Below are 14,340 nucleotides of genomic sequence, written 5' to 3'. Positions count from 1 at the left end.
GATAGCCCTGCTTTAAAAGAGCAACAAGCGGGCCACCAAATAAATAAATAATCAGTCTTGTTTACTAAAAAATGTTTTCAGGCCAGCCACAGTGGCTTATGTCTGTAATCCTAGCACTTTGGGAGGCTAAGGCAGGCGGACTGCCTGAGCTCAGGAGTTCAAGACCAGCCTGGGCAACACGGTGAAACCCCATCTCTACTAAAATACAAAAAATTAGCCGGGCATGGTAATGTGCACCTGTAGTCCCAGGTACTTGGGAGACTGAGGCAGGAGAATCACTTGAACACGGGAGGCAGAGGTTGCAGTGAGCCGAAATTGCACCACTGCACTCCAGCCTAGGCAACAGAGTGAGATTCTGTCTCAAAAAAGAAAAAAAAATGTTGTCTAGAGTGTATTCATAATTACAAACAGCTCTCTGAAAAGCATTTGCCTTCTCTCTTCCGGTTTTCTCCTTCTGCTGAATGTTTATTTGATCCCTGCCACCAGCATCATGTAACCGCATAATCCTTCCATGGTTACACTTACAGGACGCCCTCCCAAACCACTAAGCTGTCCTTCTGCAAGCACTTTAATCAAAAAGTGTTATAGGGTTTGATTTTAAGAACCTGAGAAGCCTCTTGCTTTTTAAAAAGGAGCATGCATAAATATGTGCAGATTTTCCAGATAAAACTAAAAACACATCCTTTCATCTAAAATATACTCTGGTTTAAAATCTGGAATATTGGTGTGGGAGACGAAAGAGAATTTCCCATTTGACTTGTTTGTTTTGTTTCGTTTTATGTGGAGGGCAGAGTAGAGGGAGGAAATGGGAAGAGAAAGTTGAATTATCCCAGTAATTTTCTAGGAGTCTCAGCCTTAACCATTTCCAAAATAAAAAACAATCTCGTTAAAATTACTGCGAGCATACATCTTTTGCAGGAGGTGGGTGAGGTAATCAGGTCTCAAAAATGCAATTAAAATGGGGTCTGAAACCCCAAATTAGTAAGCAGAATCTTTAGTCAATATACAAAAGGCCACACGAATGGGTTGAGCTTACTGAAGATTACTGTTTGTGGCCCAGGAAATGCCTCTCTCGCCACCCATCCAGTTTTATATTATATTCTCCTGTAAAGTAAGCATGCCGTGAGAAGTTCCCTAAGGAACTTTGAAGACAAGTGTGTGAAAGCTCTGGAGCCCCATCCCCCTGCCCTGAGCATAGTCGCCGAAAGGACGTTCCACTTAGTTTACTCTATGCTTGCTTTTGAGCCTGCGGCAAAAAATTCTACCTTCTGAGTGACTGTGGGTGGAGGGAGGGCCTGAGATGACATCAAATCACAGTCTTTCCTCCTCCCCTCAGGAAGTAAAGTCCACTAGCAGGAGGGCCTAAATCATCTGAGCCCTCCTTGGCTCTTACAATGCTCACTTGTTTTCACAGTGCAGCAAAATGAAATGCCTTAGAAAAAGAGTAACATTCCAGAAAATGGTGTAATTTATTTTTCTTTCTTAATTGCCCGATCTGTGGAGGATTTCTTTGCTGAACACCACATCAAAGGTAAGATGGGAATGGGACTGTGTGCTGGGTTGGTTTTCTACGACGTCTTCGATGACTGGCATCTCTCCCCACCCAGCCTGCTCACCAGATGGCCATTTGGCACACCCTGCCAGCTGACTTTCCTTTTCAGTTAGAAACAGTCAGCCTTCAACCCAACAAGGAAAATAATGAGTACTGTTCCCCCTTCCTCAGAACATTTACATTTTCTTTTTGCTATCATTCTTTATATATACTTGTTTGTTTTACAGAACCGATTGTGAGAAGGTAGCACGGTGTCATGTTACTCCTGAATACTTTAGCATGTATCTCCTAAGAATATTCTCTTGTGGGACCACAAGATCACCATCATATTCAAGAAGTTAACCTTGGTATTCTGTATTATACAGTCCATATTCAAGTTTCCCCAATTGTCCCTACAAACTGTCTTTTACAACTTTTTTTCTGATCTAGGATATATTCAATGAGCAGGTATCGCATTTCGTTGTCACGTCTGTTTAGCTCCAAAAGTATTTACATTTAGCAAGTGTTTTCTAAGGAGAATTCCTAAACTCAAGGCTCCCCTTCCCTTTCTATTTCTCTTAAGTCGAGAGTTCACCCAGAGGACCAGCAGGGTGATGTACAGCTTCCCCAAGAAACTGGCTTGCAGACCTGGGGTGAGGGACACTGAGTACAGTTCTCGGATTGGCCACCCTACAGTCACTGAGGTCAGGCTTTCCAGATAACTAAGTTCTTAGTTGCATCACGCAGACTTCATCTGTAACTGAGGGGCTTCAGAAAAATTACAAGTGGTTTTGTATCAGAGGAAAAAAGGTTTTTTTGCTGTTTTGTTTTAAATACCAACTTTTATTTTAGATTCAGGGGGTAAATGTGTAGGTTTGTTACAAAGGTATATTGTGTGATGCTGAGATTTGGAGTATAATTGAACCCGTCATCCAGGTAGTGAGCATAGCACCCAATAGGGAGTTTTTCAACCCTCCTCCCTCCCTATCTTGTAGTCCCCAGTGTCTGTGGTTCCCATCTTTACGTCCATATGTACCCAATGTTTAGCTCCCACTTATAAGTGAGAACATGCAGTATTTGGTTGTTTCTGCATCAATTTGCTCAAGATAATGTCTCCAGCTGCATCCATATTGCTGTAAAGGATATGATTTTGTTCTTTTTTATGGCTATGTAGTATTCCATGGTGTCTATGTGTCACATTTTCTTTATCCAACCCACTCTTGATGAGCACATAGGTTGATTCCATGTCTTTGTTACTGTGAATAATGCTGCAGTGAACATAAAAGTGCATGTGGATTTTTGGTAGAACAATTTATCTTCCTTTGGGTATATCCCAGGAATGGGATTACTGGGTCAAATGGTAGTTCAATTTTTAGTTCTTTCAGAAGTCTCCAAACTGCTTTGCACAGTGGCTGAACTAATTTGCATTCCCACCAACAATGTATGAACATTCCCTTTCAGATAAAAAGTTTAAAAGTTTAGATTAGTTTCTGGTCCACTGAATCAACTGTCTTGGATTTATCACAGGGATCTTCTGCATTTAAAATAGAAGAGGCATCATGCTGAAGAGGGAGGGGAAGGCCCGACCTTACACTGAAACCCTGGATGGAGGATGGGGATGGATGATTGTGGTTCATTTTTTCCTGGTAAGATTTCGCTTTTTTCCCCCTTTCCTATTGCCTGAAAGCAGGCTTTCTGGAGAAAGGCTCAGAGCTGCCTACAAATAAGATCACTTAGGAAATCTTTGGCATCTGAGTGGAGGGGTGGGCAGGAACAAGGCCAGGAGCTGCCAAAAACTGCTAAAGTCAGAGGCCCATGCCCAACCTAGGAGAAAGCTGAAAATGCCCCTAGAGTGAAAGCAGAAATGTTCCTGGGCTGGGTGTGGGGGTTCACGCCTATAATTCCAGCACTTTGGGAGGTCTAGGTGGGCGGATCACTTGAAGTCAGGAGTTCGAGACCAGCCTGGCTAGCATGGTGAAACCCCATCTCTACAAAAATTAGCTGAGTGCAGTGGCGTACGCCTGTAGTCCCAGCTACTTGGGAGGCTGAGGCAGGAGAACTGCTTGAACTCAGGAGGCGGAGACTGAAGTGAGCCAAGATCCTGCCACTGCATTGTAGCCTAGGAAACCATGAGACACTCTCTCAAAACAAACAGAAACGTTCCTGAATCCAGTCCTCTAATCTTCCGGTCTACCACCTCTTAAACCTGAGAATGCTCAGTCACAATCAGCAGTTCTGTACTGGCTGCATGGCAGTTAGGGTTTGGGGACAATCATACTTCTAACCATCCCCAAAGTAGCACTGGGAGGTGCTAAAAAGCGCTCTGGGGGTGGTCTCCCCAGTTCAGCCCAGCATAGATAGAACACTGCTGGCACAGCCCCCTCCACTGATAAGGGATGGGGACGTTTCCTCTGGCCTGCTGTCTACTTCCCAATCCATCCCCACTAACTATAGTTTATGCTATCTATATTTCCGATGTGTTTGGAAAGGGAGGACACGGATTTTGAAGGGGGAGCCTGATTTTTCTCCTTCACCTATAAGCAACTAGACTAGGCATTCCATTTTTTAAATTAACTTCTTTCCCTCACCCTCCCAGGGGTTGAGGTGTGACAGTGGTGATCTGCATCATCAGCATGCCCATTCCAGAATGTCGGTGAATCCCAGCTATGCCCCACACAGCCCTCCAGAGAGCGGCACCAGAGGCACATGCACTCAAAAAAATACCCTTCTTGCCGACACTTCTCCCCGACTCAGCCCTACAGTAAGCAGCTCACAGGGAAGGGTAGCACAAGTCCTGGTGCCTTCTAATAATCCTACAGTTCACATGCAGATAACTAAGAACTCTACAAATAGGATGGTGGGAAAACATCAGGCCTCCTCCCTAGTGCTATAGAAGTTAGGGGCAGAGGTCCCCAGCCAGGATTTATGTAATACAAAACTCCTAACACATAAGAGTAGTACTTGACATTAGCTTTAGTACTGAAGAATGTGGAATCTCATTTTCTCCCAAGAAATGTTACTAGTAGGGAAACTAAAGGATGCCCTAAGTCTGAGAGCCCTTCCTGTGGCTGGGCCACCTCCCTAAATCATAGGTTTTGCAGAATGGGCACTGTTGGTGAGGATCTCTAATTCTCCTGCCTTTCTCCCCAGTAACCACCCTGACTTTTTCTACATTATCCTCTGAGGATAGAATGGTTTTTGACCAATTCAGTTGCTGGTAAGAAAAACCATCTAATAACCAGATTAATTAACACTGTACCACTTTTAGGGTGTGATACTGCTTACTAAGTACAAAAAATGCACTGGATCCTCAAAATGTTAACAATAAATTCAGAGGCTAATCCCCCACAGTTGTAATGTGCACACTTGAATGACTGTGCTTTTGTTTCTGTATGACTTACAAGGGTTCTTTTCTATAACACACAAGCTCCTGGTAAGTGAAAAATAACAATGTTCTTTGGGAGCTTCCTACTTAAAAAAAAAAGAGAGAGAGATTCATTCTAACCAACTTACCACACTTTATATATTTGTATGACTGTTTTCTGTATTCAGTCTGTCTTACTAGACTGAATGTTCTGTGGGGGCAGGGCCTTCGTCTGCATTGCTCCTGAGTATACGCTCATTACTGTAAGCCCAGTGCCAGTATACAGCCTGGAACGTAGTAGGCACTCAGTAAATACTGTTGGTGGATGGATAGATGGGTGAATTGATAGCTGCACACATTTATGAATAAACAAATAAGGATGAAGGGGATAGCTGATGAAATTGAAGAGATGAGAATGGCTCTTGAGGCTATGAGAAGCTAATGAGAAAAATTAAGCAGGGATGTCATAGATTTGCATTTCAGAGAAATGTGATAAGCAGATGCTACTGAGAGGTCAAATAGGAGAGAAATACCAAGAGTCTATTGGTTTAGCAACAAAAAAGTCCCATAACCTTGATAAGAGCTAGTACAGTGGAACAGTGGGGGCCAAAGGTAGTGAACTTTAGTTTTCAGTGGAGTAGCGGAATGACAGAAAGCGGAGATACCTAATACCGTATTTTTACAGAAGCTTGTCTGTGAAGGTCAGGAGGAGCTAGGGTGATACTAGAAAGGGATGCAGGATAACAAGTTGTTATTAGATAAAACTAACTCTGACAAAGCCTGGTCCCTGTATTGAAAATAAGTCACTGAGGCTGATCCAACTCCTTTCCCAAGACAATAATTAAAGTGATCTAGTGAGGAAACTCTTACTGGAGGTGGGGTGTGGGGGAAGGCCTGCTTAAGGTGTTCCTGCCAGGTTCAACCCAATTAACTGCTCTTAAAAGACAAAAAGAAAATGAGGGGACTGGAGAAGTTCTAGGGTTTTTGCTTTATTTTGGAGTGAGTCATTTACAATGTATGATGTGGACTCTGGTAACAGAATTGAAACCTACCAAGCTTGGTCTAAGATATGGGATTATGTAGAATAATGCAGATTTATGTAGTCTGCTAAATTAACTAAGAAAAAACCTAGACCTTGGGAGAGATTTTTAATATCTTTGAGTCAAAACTCAAACAAAGTTGGAAGACTTCAAGTTAAGGGACAGTAAGCATGGTAGGTGCAAAGGCTCTGCCCTTGGTCTTCTTGATACACAGTGGACACGGACCCAGTTAATAGAGACAAGTCCTAACCATTCACTGCTGCTACACCCAGACACCAAGGACAGACCAGAGACAAAAAGCTCTGAACTGGGGGACCAGGAGCTAGCTAAATTTAGGTAGCTAAGAATATAGAGGTCAACATCCTCTAGATACCAGCACAGAACAAAAGGAAGTTTATTTTACAGAATGATGCATTTTAGTACTCCTTGCTCATGAGAGGACACAATCACCACATTATTATGAACTGACAGAAGAAAGTCTAAGTCATTTGAGATCTGTGTATATTTTCTAGCCTAATTTCTAGCCTGACAAAAGTGCCTTAGAGGAAAATTATGGTTATAAATTGCCTAAATGGGGGCCTGATAAAATGTCTTTTTAACTTTTGAATATACAGTCCTGGCGTTTATAGCACTGTTCATTCTAAATAAGTTTGTTCCTTTTATCAAATCAGAAAGGGGAAAAGTATATTAAGAGACTTCTTCCTCACCACTACCACTGTTGCAATTTCTGAGCATCGCCAATAGTGATGGGGTGAAAAGAAGGGGGCAGGTCTTGACAATTATTTAAAAGCAGGGGCTGAGGGAGGGAGGTATCTAAGAGAAAGCACATCTCTCACTCAAATGAATGGGTGGATGGTACCAATAGAAAAAACTGAAGAGTAGGCATAGGATAAGGGAAATGTGAGTTTATGTTTGGACAAGTTGACCAGAAGTTATAAAGATATGGTACACAATTAGAGGAGTTTGAAGCTCTCGGGAAAGCAGAATGGAAACCACAGTTAATTGTTTTGAGTGTTAAGTGCCAAATATTAAGTACTTTATCAGAATTTTCTCAATTACTCTTCACAGTCTTATGAGCTAGGTAACATTTTCATCCCCCCCGCTGCCCCTCCATCATAAAAGAGGAAGCTTAACCCATGTGATGTGCGAAGTAGTTTGCCCAAGGTCACGTCCCAGTAGGAAGCAGAGCCTGGATGCAAGTTAAGGTAGACTGATTGCAGAACCCTATTCAGCTACACCACCATAAGTACGCAGGTGGTAATTAAAACCTTGAGAGTGAATGATTGTCCAGGGAACAGGTATTAAGTGAGATGAGTACAGAACTGTAACAGGTGGGCTGAGAAAGTGGCATTAATGAAAGGGAACCTAAGGCTTTGTAGTTCCTTTATTATTATTAATTTTGAGACAAGGTCTCACTGTCACCCAGGCTGGAGTGCAGATAGTGTGATCACAGCTCACTGTACCCTTGACCTCCCAGGTTCAGGTGATCCTCCCACCTCACCCTCCCAGGTAGCTGGGACTACAGGTGTTATACCACTATGCCCAGCTAATTTTGTACTTTTTGTAGAGACAGGGTTTCGCCATGTTGCCCAGGCTGGTCTTGAACTCCTGGGCTCAAGCGATCCACCCACCTTGGCCTCCCAAAGTACTAGGATTATAGGCAGGAGCCTGCATGCCCAGCTGGTTTTGTGGTTCATAAGCAATGCACGGCCAGGTTGAAAGCAGAGGTGGCCTTGAAAAGCCAATACTGAAACAAGGAAAGGAAAAGGGGAAGCCAGGAAGCCCCTGGAGACAGACAATACACATGGCTCCTGGGCTTTGAAAGTGAATGCAAACCCTGGCTAGGTTTCCCCTCTAGACCCCTGTGGGATCAAGTATGACTGTTACTCAAAAAGGGAAATAAAGAATAGCACTTAACAGCCCCCCCAGCTAACTAGAATTCTGAGAAATAAAAGTTAATACTCCACAGAAAGAAAACCTCATCTCCAAAGCAGCAATTCTAGTAGAGTGCAGGTAAGGAAGATTAGGTGGGGCAGAAAGAAAAGGATGGGGCACCTGGCCCAACCTTAAGGTGACCATACATCCCAGTTAATCCAAAATTAAGCACCCCTTTTCACTCTTGAGTGTCTCAATTTGGATGATACATTATATGGTCAACCTACTTATATATCAAGTGAAGGAAGGTACTCAGCTCAGCAGCAAAGTTAAATCAAAACTAATCTAAGAACTGACAGGAATAATTATTCCTCTTATGGACAAACACTTTTCTCCCACAAAGGTAAATGGAATTAGCTGTCTTTAACAGATGCTACTGAGGGCAGTAGAGGAGTGCCGGATCCAGAGTCAGTCTAATCTGGGTTCAAATCTCAGTTCCAGTACCCCTATTTTAAGCAACTTTTAACCTCTCTAAACTTCAATTTCCTGATCTTGGAACTGCTGTCGCAAAATTATAACTGAGAAAATTATTACAGAGACAGAGATCTGACCTAACCAACTCCATCTTGCTTCTGACTTCCAAGCTGTCCTTGTTCATTCCCATGCGTAGGCTGAACTAACTTTGGGGGAAACTTAGTTGATAGCTGAATTTTGAAAAAGAAACTAACAGCCCTTTCCAAAGAAAAACAAAAAAACAAAAAAACACTTCCTTACTGCCTGGGGACTAGATTGCCTTTGTAGGACTAACAAATTAGCCATAAGATTAGAAATTATGGTTTAGGAATCATACAGCTGGAGGCTACAAGACAGACCCTCCCCAAATTGCTCGGGGGATAACATCACTATTGTGAAACCTAAGATCAGTGCTTGAGATAATTTGCAGACCCTGCACTTGATGGATCAGCTGGCACCACCCAGATTAATAAACTGGTTTATCTGGTCATGGGTTCCCCCGCTCCCCCCGCCCTGCCCGCCCCCGCCCTTCCATCCAGAAGTGACTAGGCACAAAAGGGCAGCTTTGTTTCATCTCTGACCCAACCAATCAACACTCCCAACTCACTGGCCTCCCACCCACCAAATTATCCTTAAAAACTCTGATCCCCAGAAGCTCAGGGAAACTGACTGGCATAATAAACTCCAGTCTCCTGCACAATGGGTGCTGTGGGAATAACTCCCTACTGCAATTCCCGTCTTGATAAATCAGCTGTATCTAGGCAGCAGGCAAGGTGAACCCACTGGGTGGTTTATTTGGTATAAATTATTTGGTATACAACACTGGCATGCCTATTCTAAAGCCATGAAATGAGGATTAAATGAGATGTTTCCCTTTAAAATGCTTAGCTACTTTAAAAGTAATGACTTCCCCCATAAAATATAAGATGTATAATGAGGCTCAACCAATAAGGCAAACTGGTAAATAGTTGTAGGTTAAGGGAATCATAACTTCTAGTAGCTGTAATTGCCTCTGTAATGGCTGACTTACCACCTGAGTTGGACTCTGGTCTGCTTTGATTTAGGTGAATGTGTTTGTGATGGGGATGACCAAGACTTTTGCAATTTTCTTTGTGGTCTTTCAAGAAGAGTTTGAAGGCACCTCAGAGCAAATTGGTTGGATTGGATCCATCATGTCATCTCTTCGTTTTTGTGCAGGTATAAGGCTGGCAATAAGCTTGCTGTCCAAAGAGAAGAACCACAAAGGGCAATTCCAAGATTCCTATTCCAGACTGAAGCATTGCTAAAATTCAGGTTCATTTACTGAGATGTAACACTAAGAAAGTAAGGAATTGCAATATTTAGCTTCCACTTGACTTAGTAACAAAGTTGGGAGAATCAGCATTCAAAGAAAGAAAGCTGAAGAATTATTAAATGCCATGATTCAGTATTTCATGCATTGCCTTTCCAGTCTGTTAATGCCTTAATATGGGTTCAGTGAGTAAGGCCCTCAACCTGGAAGTTAGGCCACGAAGTTCTAGTTATCTAAGTATACTCAAAACAATTATATTTATTTATTTATTTTTTTGAGACAGACTCTCACTCTGTTGCCCAGGCTGGAGTGCACCGGTGCAATCTTGGCTCACTGCAACCTCCACCTCCCAGGTTCAAGTGATTCTCCTGCCTCAGCCTCCCACGTAGCTGGGATTACAGGCATCCGCCACCATGCCTGGCTAATTTTTGTATTTTTAGTAGAGATGGGGTTTCACCATGTTGGCCAGGCTGGTCTCAAACTCCAGACCTCAGGTGATCTGCCCACCTTGGCCTCCCAAAGTATGGGATTAAAGAGCCATGGCGTCCAGCCTCAAAACAAATTATAGAACCAATTTCTCCTCTTTTATTTGGAGCTGTAACAGGATGGAAGAGCAGATAAGTGCTTCAACCTTATTCTAGTCATTGACCACTATATGCAATCTTTTTGTGGAGGTTCTATAATGAATTTCAAAACACCTCCCCTCCAAACCTTATTTACAATAAACATTTTTTTTAAACTCCCCTTCCAAAAACTAAAATAGTGTGGGACTAGTGATATTAAGAAACCCGATATGAAAATATTTTTTGAAGAATACGTAATACTTCAAAGTAAACAGTCCTCTTGCTTTCCTTGTCATTCATTTAAATCGCCATCAGAGGATAAGAGATGCCAGATCATATTTACCTAAGAACTGCCTTTCTTTCTTCTCTTAAGGTCCCCTGGTTGCTATTATTTGTGACATACTTGGAGAGAAAACTACCTCCATTCTTGGCGCTTTCCTTGTTACTGGTGGATATCTGATCAGCAGCTGGGCCACAAGTATTCCTTTTCTTTGTGTAACTATGGGATTTCTACCTGGTGAGTCCATTGTAATTATGTGACCATAGAAGGCTGGGAGTGGTGGCTCACACTTGTAATCCTAGCACTTTGGGAGGCCAAAGCGGGTGGATCGCTTGAGTCCGTAAGTTCCAGACCAGCCTGGGCAACATGGTGAAACCCTGTCTCTACTAAAAATACAAAAATTAGCCAGGCCAGTGGTGGCAAATGTCTGTAGTCCCAGCTATTTGGGAGGCTGAGGCAGGAGGACTGCTTGAGCCCAGGAAGTTGAGACTGTAGTGAGCCGAGACTACGCCACTGCACTTCAGTCTGGGTGACAAAGTGAGACCCTATCTCAAAATATGTATGTGTGTATGTATGTGTGTGTATATATATATATATGTATATGTGTGTGTGTGTATGTGTGTGTGTATATATATATATATATATGCATCTATCCATAGAAGATGGAACAGGACCCTTCCCTTCTACTGTTCCTGGGTCCAAAAGGCCTATTATCTTGGATCCAGGAAATTATCTTTTCTGGTACCAAGCCACTTAATATGAGAGTGATTCTAAACTATTATGTTTTTCTTTTAGGTTTGGGTTCTGCTTTCTTATACCAAGTAGCTGCTGTGGTAACTACCAAATACTTCAAAAAACGACTGGCTCTTTCTACAGCTATTGCCCGTTCTGGGATGGGACTGACTTTTCTGTTGGCACCCTTTACAAAATTCCTTATAGATCTGTATGACTGGACAGGTAAATCATTCTAAGTTTCTTTATTATCAACTGTGCAAGATTTAGCATTCAGCTTTCTCCCTTTGAGAACTGGAAGTTAAGACTTTTAGAGCAATCGATTTCACAAGGTATTGCGAGAGAGGAAATGAGCATAATTTCTAAAGTAAATATGTTTCTCTTCCCTGGAGAATACATATGCAGAGGAGATCTTGAAATACTTGCAGCCTTTGCCAGCTCACACAAGCAACTCAGAATTCACCATAGGGCTCAACATCTGAGGAGATGGAGGGCATTCCATGCAGCTGGAAACAGCTTGCAGTAAAAGCAATACTTCTGGGGAAGCAAGGCTTCCCCCTTCCTCCCTCAAAACACTCACTTTTCCCATTTTCCCTTTAAGACAAAAATCTGCATTTAAAAAATGCCTCCTCCATCAGACTCACTAAAATAGACGAAAAAGAAAAATACTTTGGTAAAAAGAGTATGTTCCTTAATAGTTTATATAATGTCAACTATAAATTTTCACAAATGAATAAAAAATGATTCATCTCACAATTTTCTTTGTAACTAAGACATTTGGATTAAAATAATCTTAAACTTCTGGAAAAAATAAGTATATGTGTGTATTCATGCCTAGTGCTATCTACATGGCAGTTTTGTTGAATCTTTCCTAACTATTCAGCAGTCTCATGGTGAATGGGACCAGCTGACAAATCCATGATAGGATAGCAGAACCTATAGCCTATTCTATCTTTAGAAGCACCATACAAGCCATAGCTTTGATCAGGACATGCTGAATGCAAGCAACTATTCAGCTTCAAAGGCAAGATTAGCATCTGTCATCTTTTAAGGAAGATCTAAAAAATGTCATGGGATGAAAGGCTATCCATGCCTTCCTCCCCCCACTTTTTTTTTTTTTTTTTTTTTTGAGATAGGCTCTCTTTGTCACTCAGGCTGGAGTGCTGTGACATAACATCGGCTCACTGCAACCTCCACCTCCTAGGCTAAACGATCCTCCCACCTTAGCCTCCCAAGTAACTGGGACTACAGGTGAACATTACCACATGAGGCTGATTTTTTTATTTTTTGTAGAGACAGGTTTTCACCATGTTGCCCAGGCTGGTCCTGAACTCCTGGGCTCAAGTGATCTGCCTGCCTCAGCTTCCCAAAATGCTAGGACTATAGGCATGAGCCATAGCACCTGGCCAGGTGTCCCCTCTTCTAAGGTTGTTTCCAAATGATTTCTTTTATCTTATTCTATTTTTTCTGTACCTAAATCTGTACTCTCACTTCAGGATATTTAAATTTTCTTTCTTTTTTTTTTTGAGATGGAGTCTCGCTCTGTTGCCCAGGCTGGAGTGCAGTAGCGCAATCTCCACTCACTGCAAACTCCACCTCCCAGGTTCACGCCATTCTCCTGCCTCAGCCTCCCGTGTAGCTGGGACTACAGGCACCCGCCACCGCACCCGGCTAATTTTTGTATTTTTAGTAGAGACGGGGTTTCACCGTGTTAGCCAGGATGCGATCTCCTGACCTCGTGACCCACCTGTCTCGGCCTCTCAAAGTGCTGGGATTACAGGTGTGAGTCACCATGCCCGGCCTAAATTTTCTATTTAACTTTTTAGCATTTGAAATACCCTCCTCTCCCTCCAAAAACTTGCCCCCCTCAACTCTTAACAGAAATAACCACCACCTCTCCTTTTATCCCATCTATTGGTGCAGCTTTCTGGTTCTCTATCTCCAAAGCACTACATTAGTACATGGGATACTGCAGTGTATATGACTAATAAGTCAAATCTGAGACAAAGTAATATTTTCAAGAATTAATGGGCTATGCCAGTGGGGCCTCTTCTGAGCCTATGAACACAAAGCAATATTGTGAACTGAAAGGCTATTTTTAATTGCTCAATCTCTCCCTCCTATTTAGGTGCCCTTATATTATTTGGAGCTATCGCATTGAATTTGGTGCCTTCTAGTATGCTCTTAAGACCCATCCATATCAAAACTGAGAATTCTGGTATTAAAGATAAAGGCAGCAGTTTGTCTGCACGTGGTCCAGAGGCATGTGCAACAGAAACACATTGTGATGAGACAGAAGAGTCTACCATCAAGGACAGTACTACGCAGAAGGCTGGACTACCTAGCAAAAATTTAATAGTCTCACAAAATCAAAGTGAAGAGTTCTACAATGGGCCTAACAGGAACAGACTGTTATTAAAAAGTAATGAAGAAAGTGATAAGGTTATTTCGTGGAGCTGCAAACAACTCTTTGATATTTCTCTCTTTAGAAATCCTTTCTTCTACATATTTACTTGGTCTTTTCTCCTCAGTCAGTTAGCATACTTCATCCCTACCTTTCACCTGGTAGCCAGAGCCAAAACGCTGGGGATTGACATCATGGATGCCTCTTACCTCGTTTCCGTAGCAGGTAAGAAAGCCTACGTTAGCCTCCTACCCAAAAGGAAAGATCAACTTAATTTTACAAGTTTTTTACATTTTAATAAAAAGCTAAAGAAAAACAAAAGAGGAATTGTAGAAGGGCCAGAGAAAGTAAAATTTTTGAGGCTAAATGGAGCACCTGGGCATTTCCCCAGAAGAGATCTCTGTCACTGCACACAGGCTCCCCTACTAGATAGTGGACACTAAAACAAGTCTTACTCATCTTCATATAACAGTGTTTGACACAGTAGACATTATTTATTAGATAAATGCAGAAATTTCAAAAAGCTGATGCTCAGTGGCAATAGCCACTGTAAGGAACAGAAAACCCCAGGTAGACAGCACAGTGTAGTGGCTCAAAGGATTGGTTCTGGAGCAAGACTTCCCTGGCTCAACCTCCTGCTCTGTATTTCTTAACTGTGGGAACTTCAGCAAGTTACTTTGCTTCATGGTGCCTTCATTTCATCTGTAATACAGGGATAATAGTATCTACCCTCATAAGATTGTCAGG

The 14,340-nt window shown here is 42.3% G+C and overlaps 1 protein-coding gene across 3 annotated transcripts in view; it reads left to right on the top strand.

Moving 5' to 3' along the window:
- The first annotated feature begins 451 nt into the window (after positions 1-451).
- The window catches only part of SLC16A4 (solute carrier family 16 member 4), a 29,473-nt gene continuing 15,584 nt past the window's right edge, over positions 452-14,340 (top strand). For 2 of the 3 annotated variants that reach the window (XM_010386264.2, XM_030935296.1), the window contains exons 1-6: positions 452-1,531; positions 3,059-3,177; positions 9,388-9,520; positions 10,551-10,694; positions 11,253-11,414; positions 13,318-13,818. In XM_010386264.2, coding sequence (XP_010384566.1) covers positions 3,091-3,177; positions 9,388-9,520; positions 10,551-10,694; positions 11,253-11,414; positions 13,318-13,818 — 1,027 coding nt within the window. In that variant the 5' untranslated portion in view covers positions 452-1,531; positions 3,059-3,090. The remainder of the gene's footprint in view (positions 1,532-3,058; positions 3,178-9,387; positions 9,521-10,550; positions 10,695-11,252; positions 11,415-13,317; positions 13,819-14,340) is intronic. The other variant, XM_030935297.1, reaches the window with a different exon arrangement.

This window comes from Rhinopithecus roxellana, chromosome 8 (assembly GCF_007565055.1).
Source record: "Rhinopithecus roxellana isolate Shanxi Qingling chromosome 8, ASM756505v1, whole genome shotgun sequence".
NCBI lineage: Eukaryota > Metazoa > Chordata > Mammalia > Primates > Cercopithecidae > Rhinopithecus > Rhinopithecus roxellana.
Note: the sequence above shows the minus strand (reverse complement) of the source record. Positions and strands in the feature narration are given on the sequence as shown.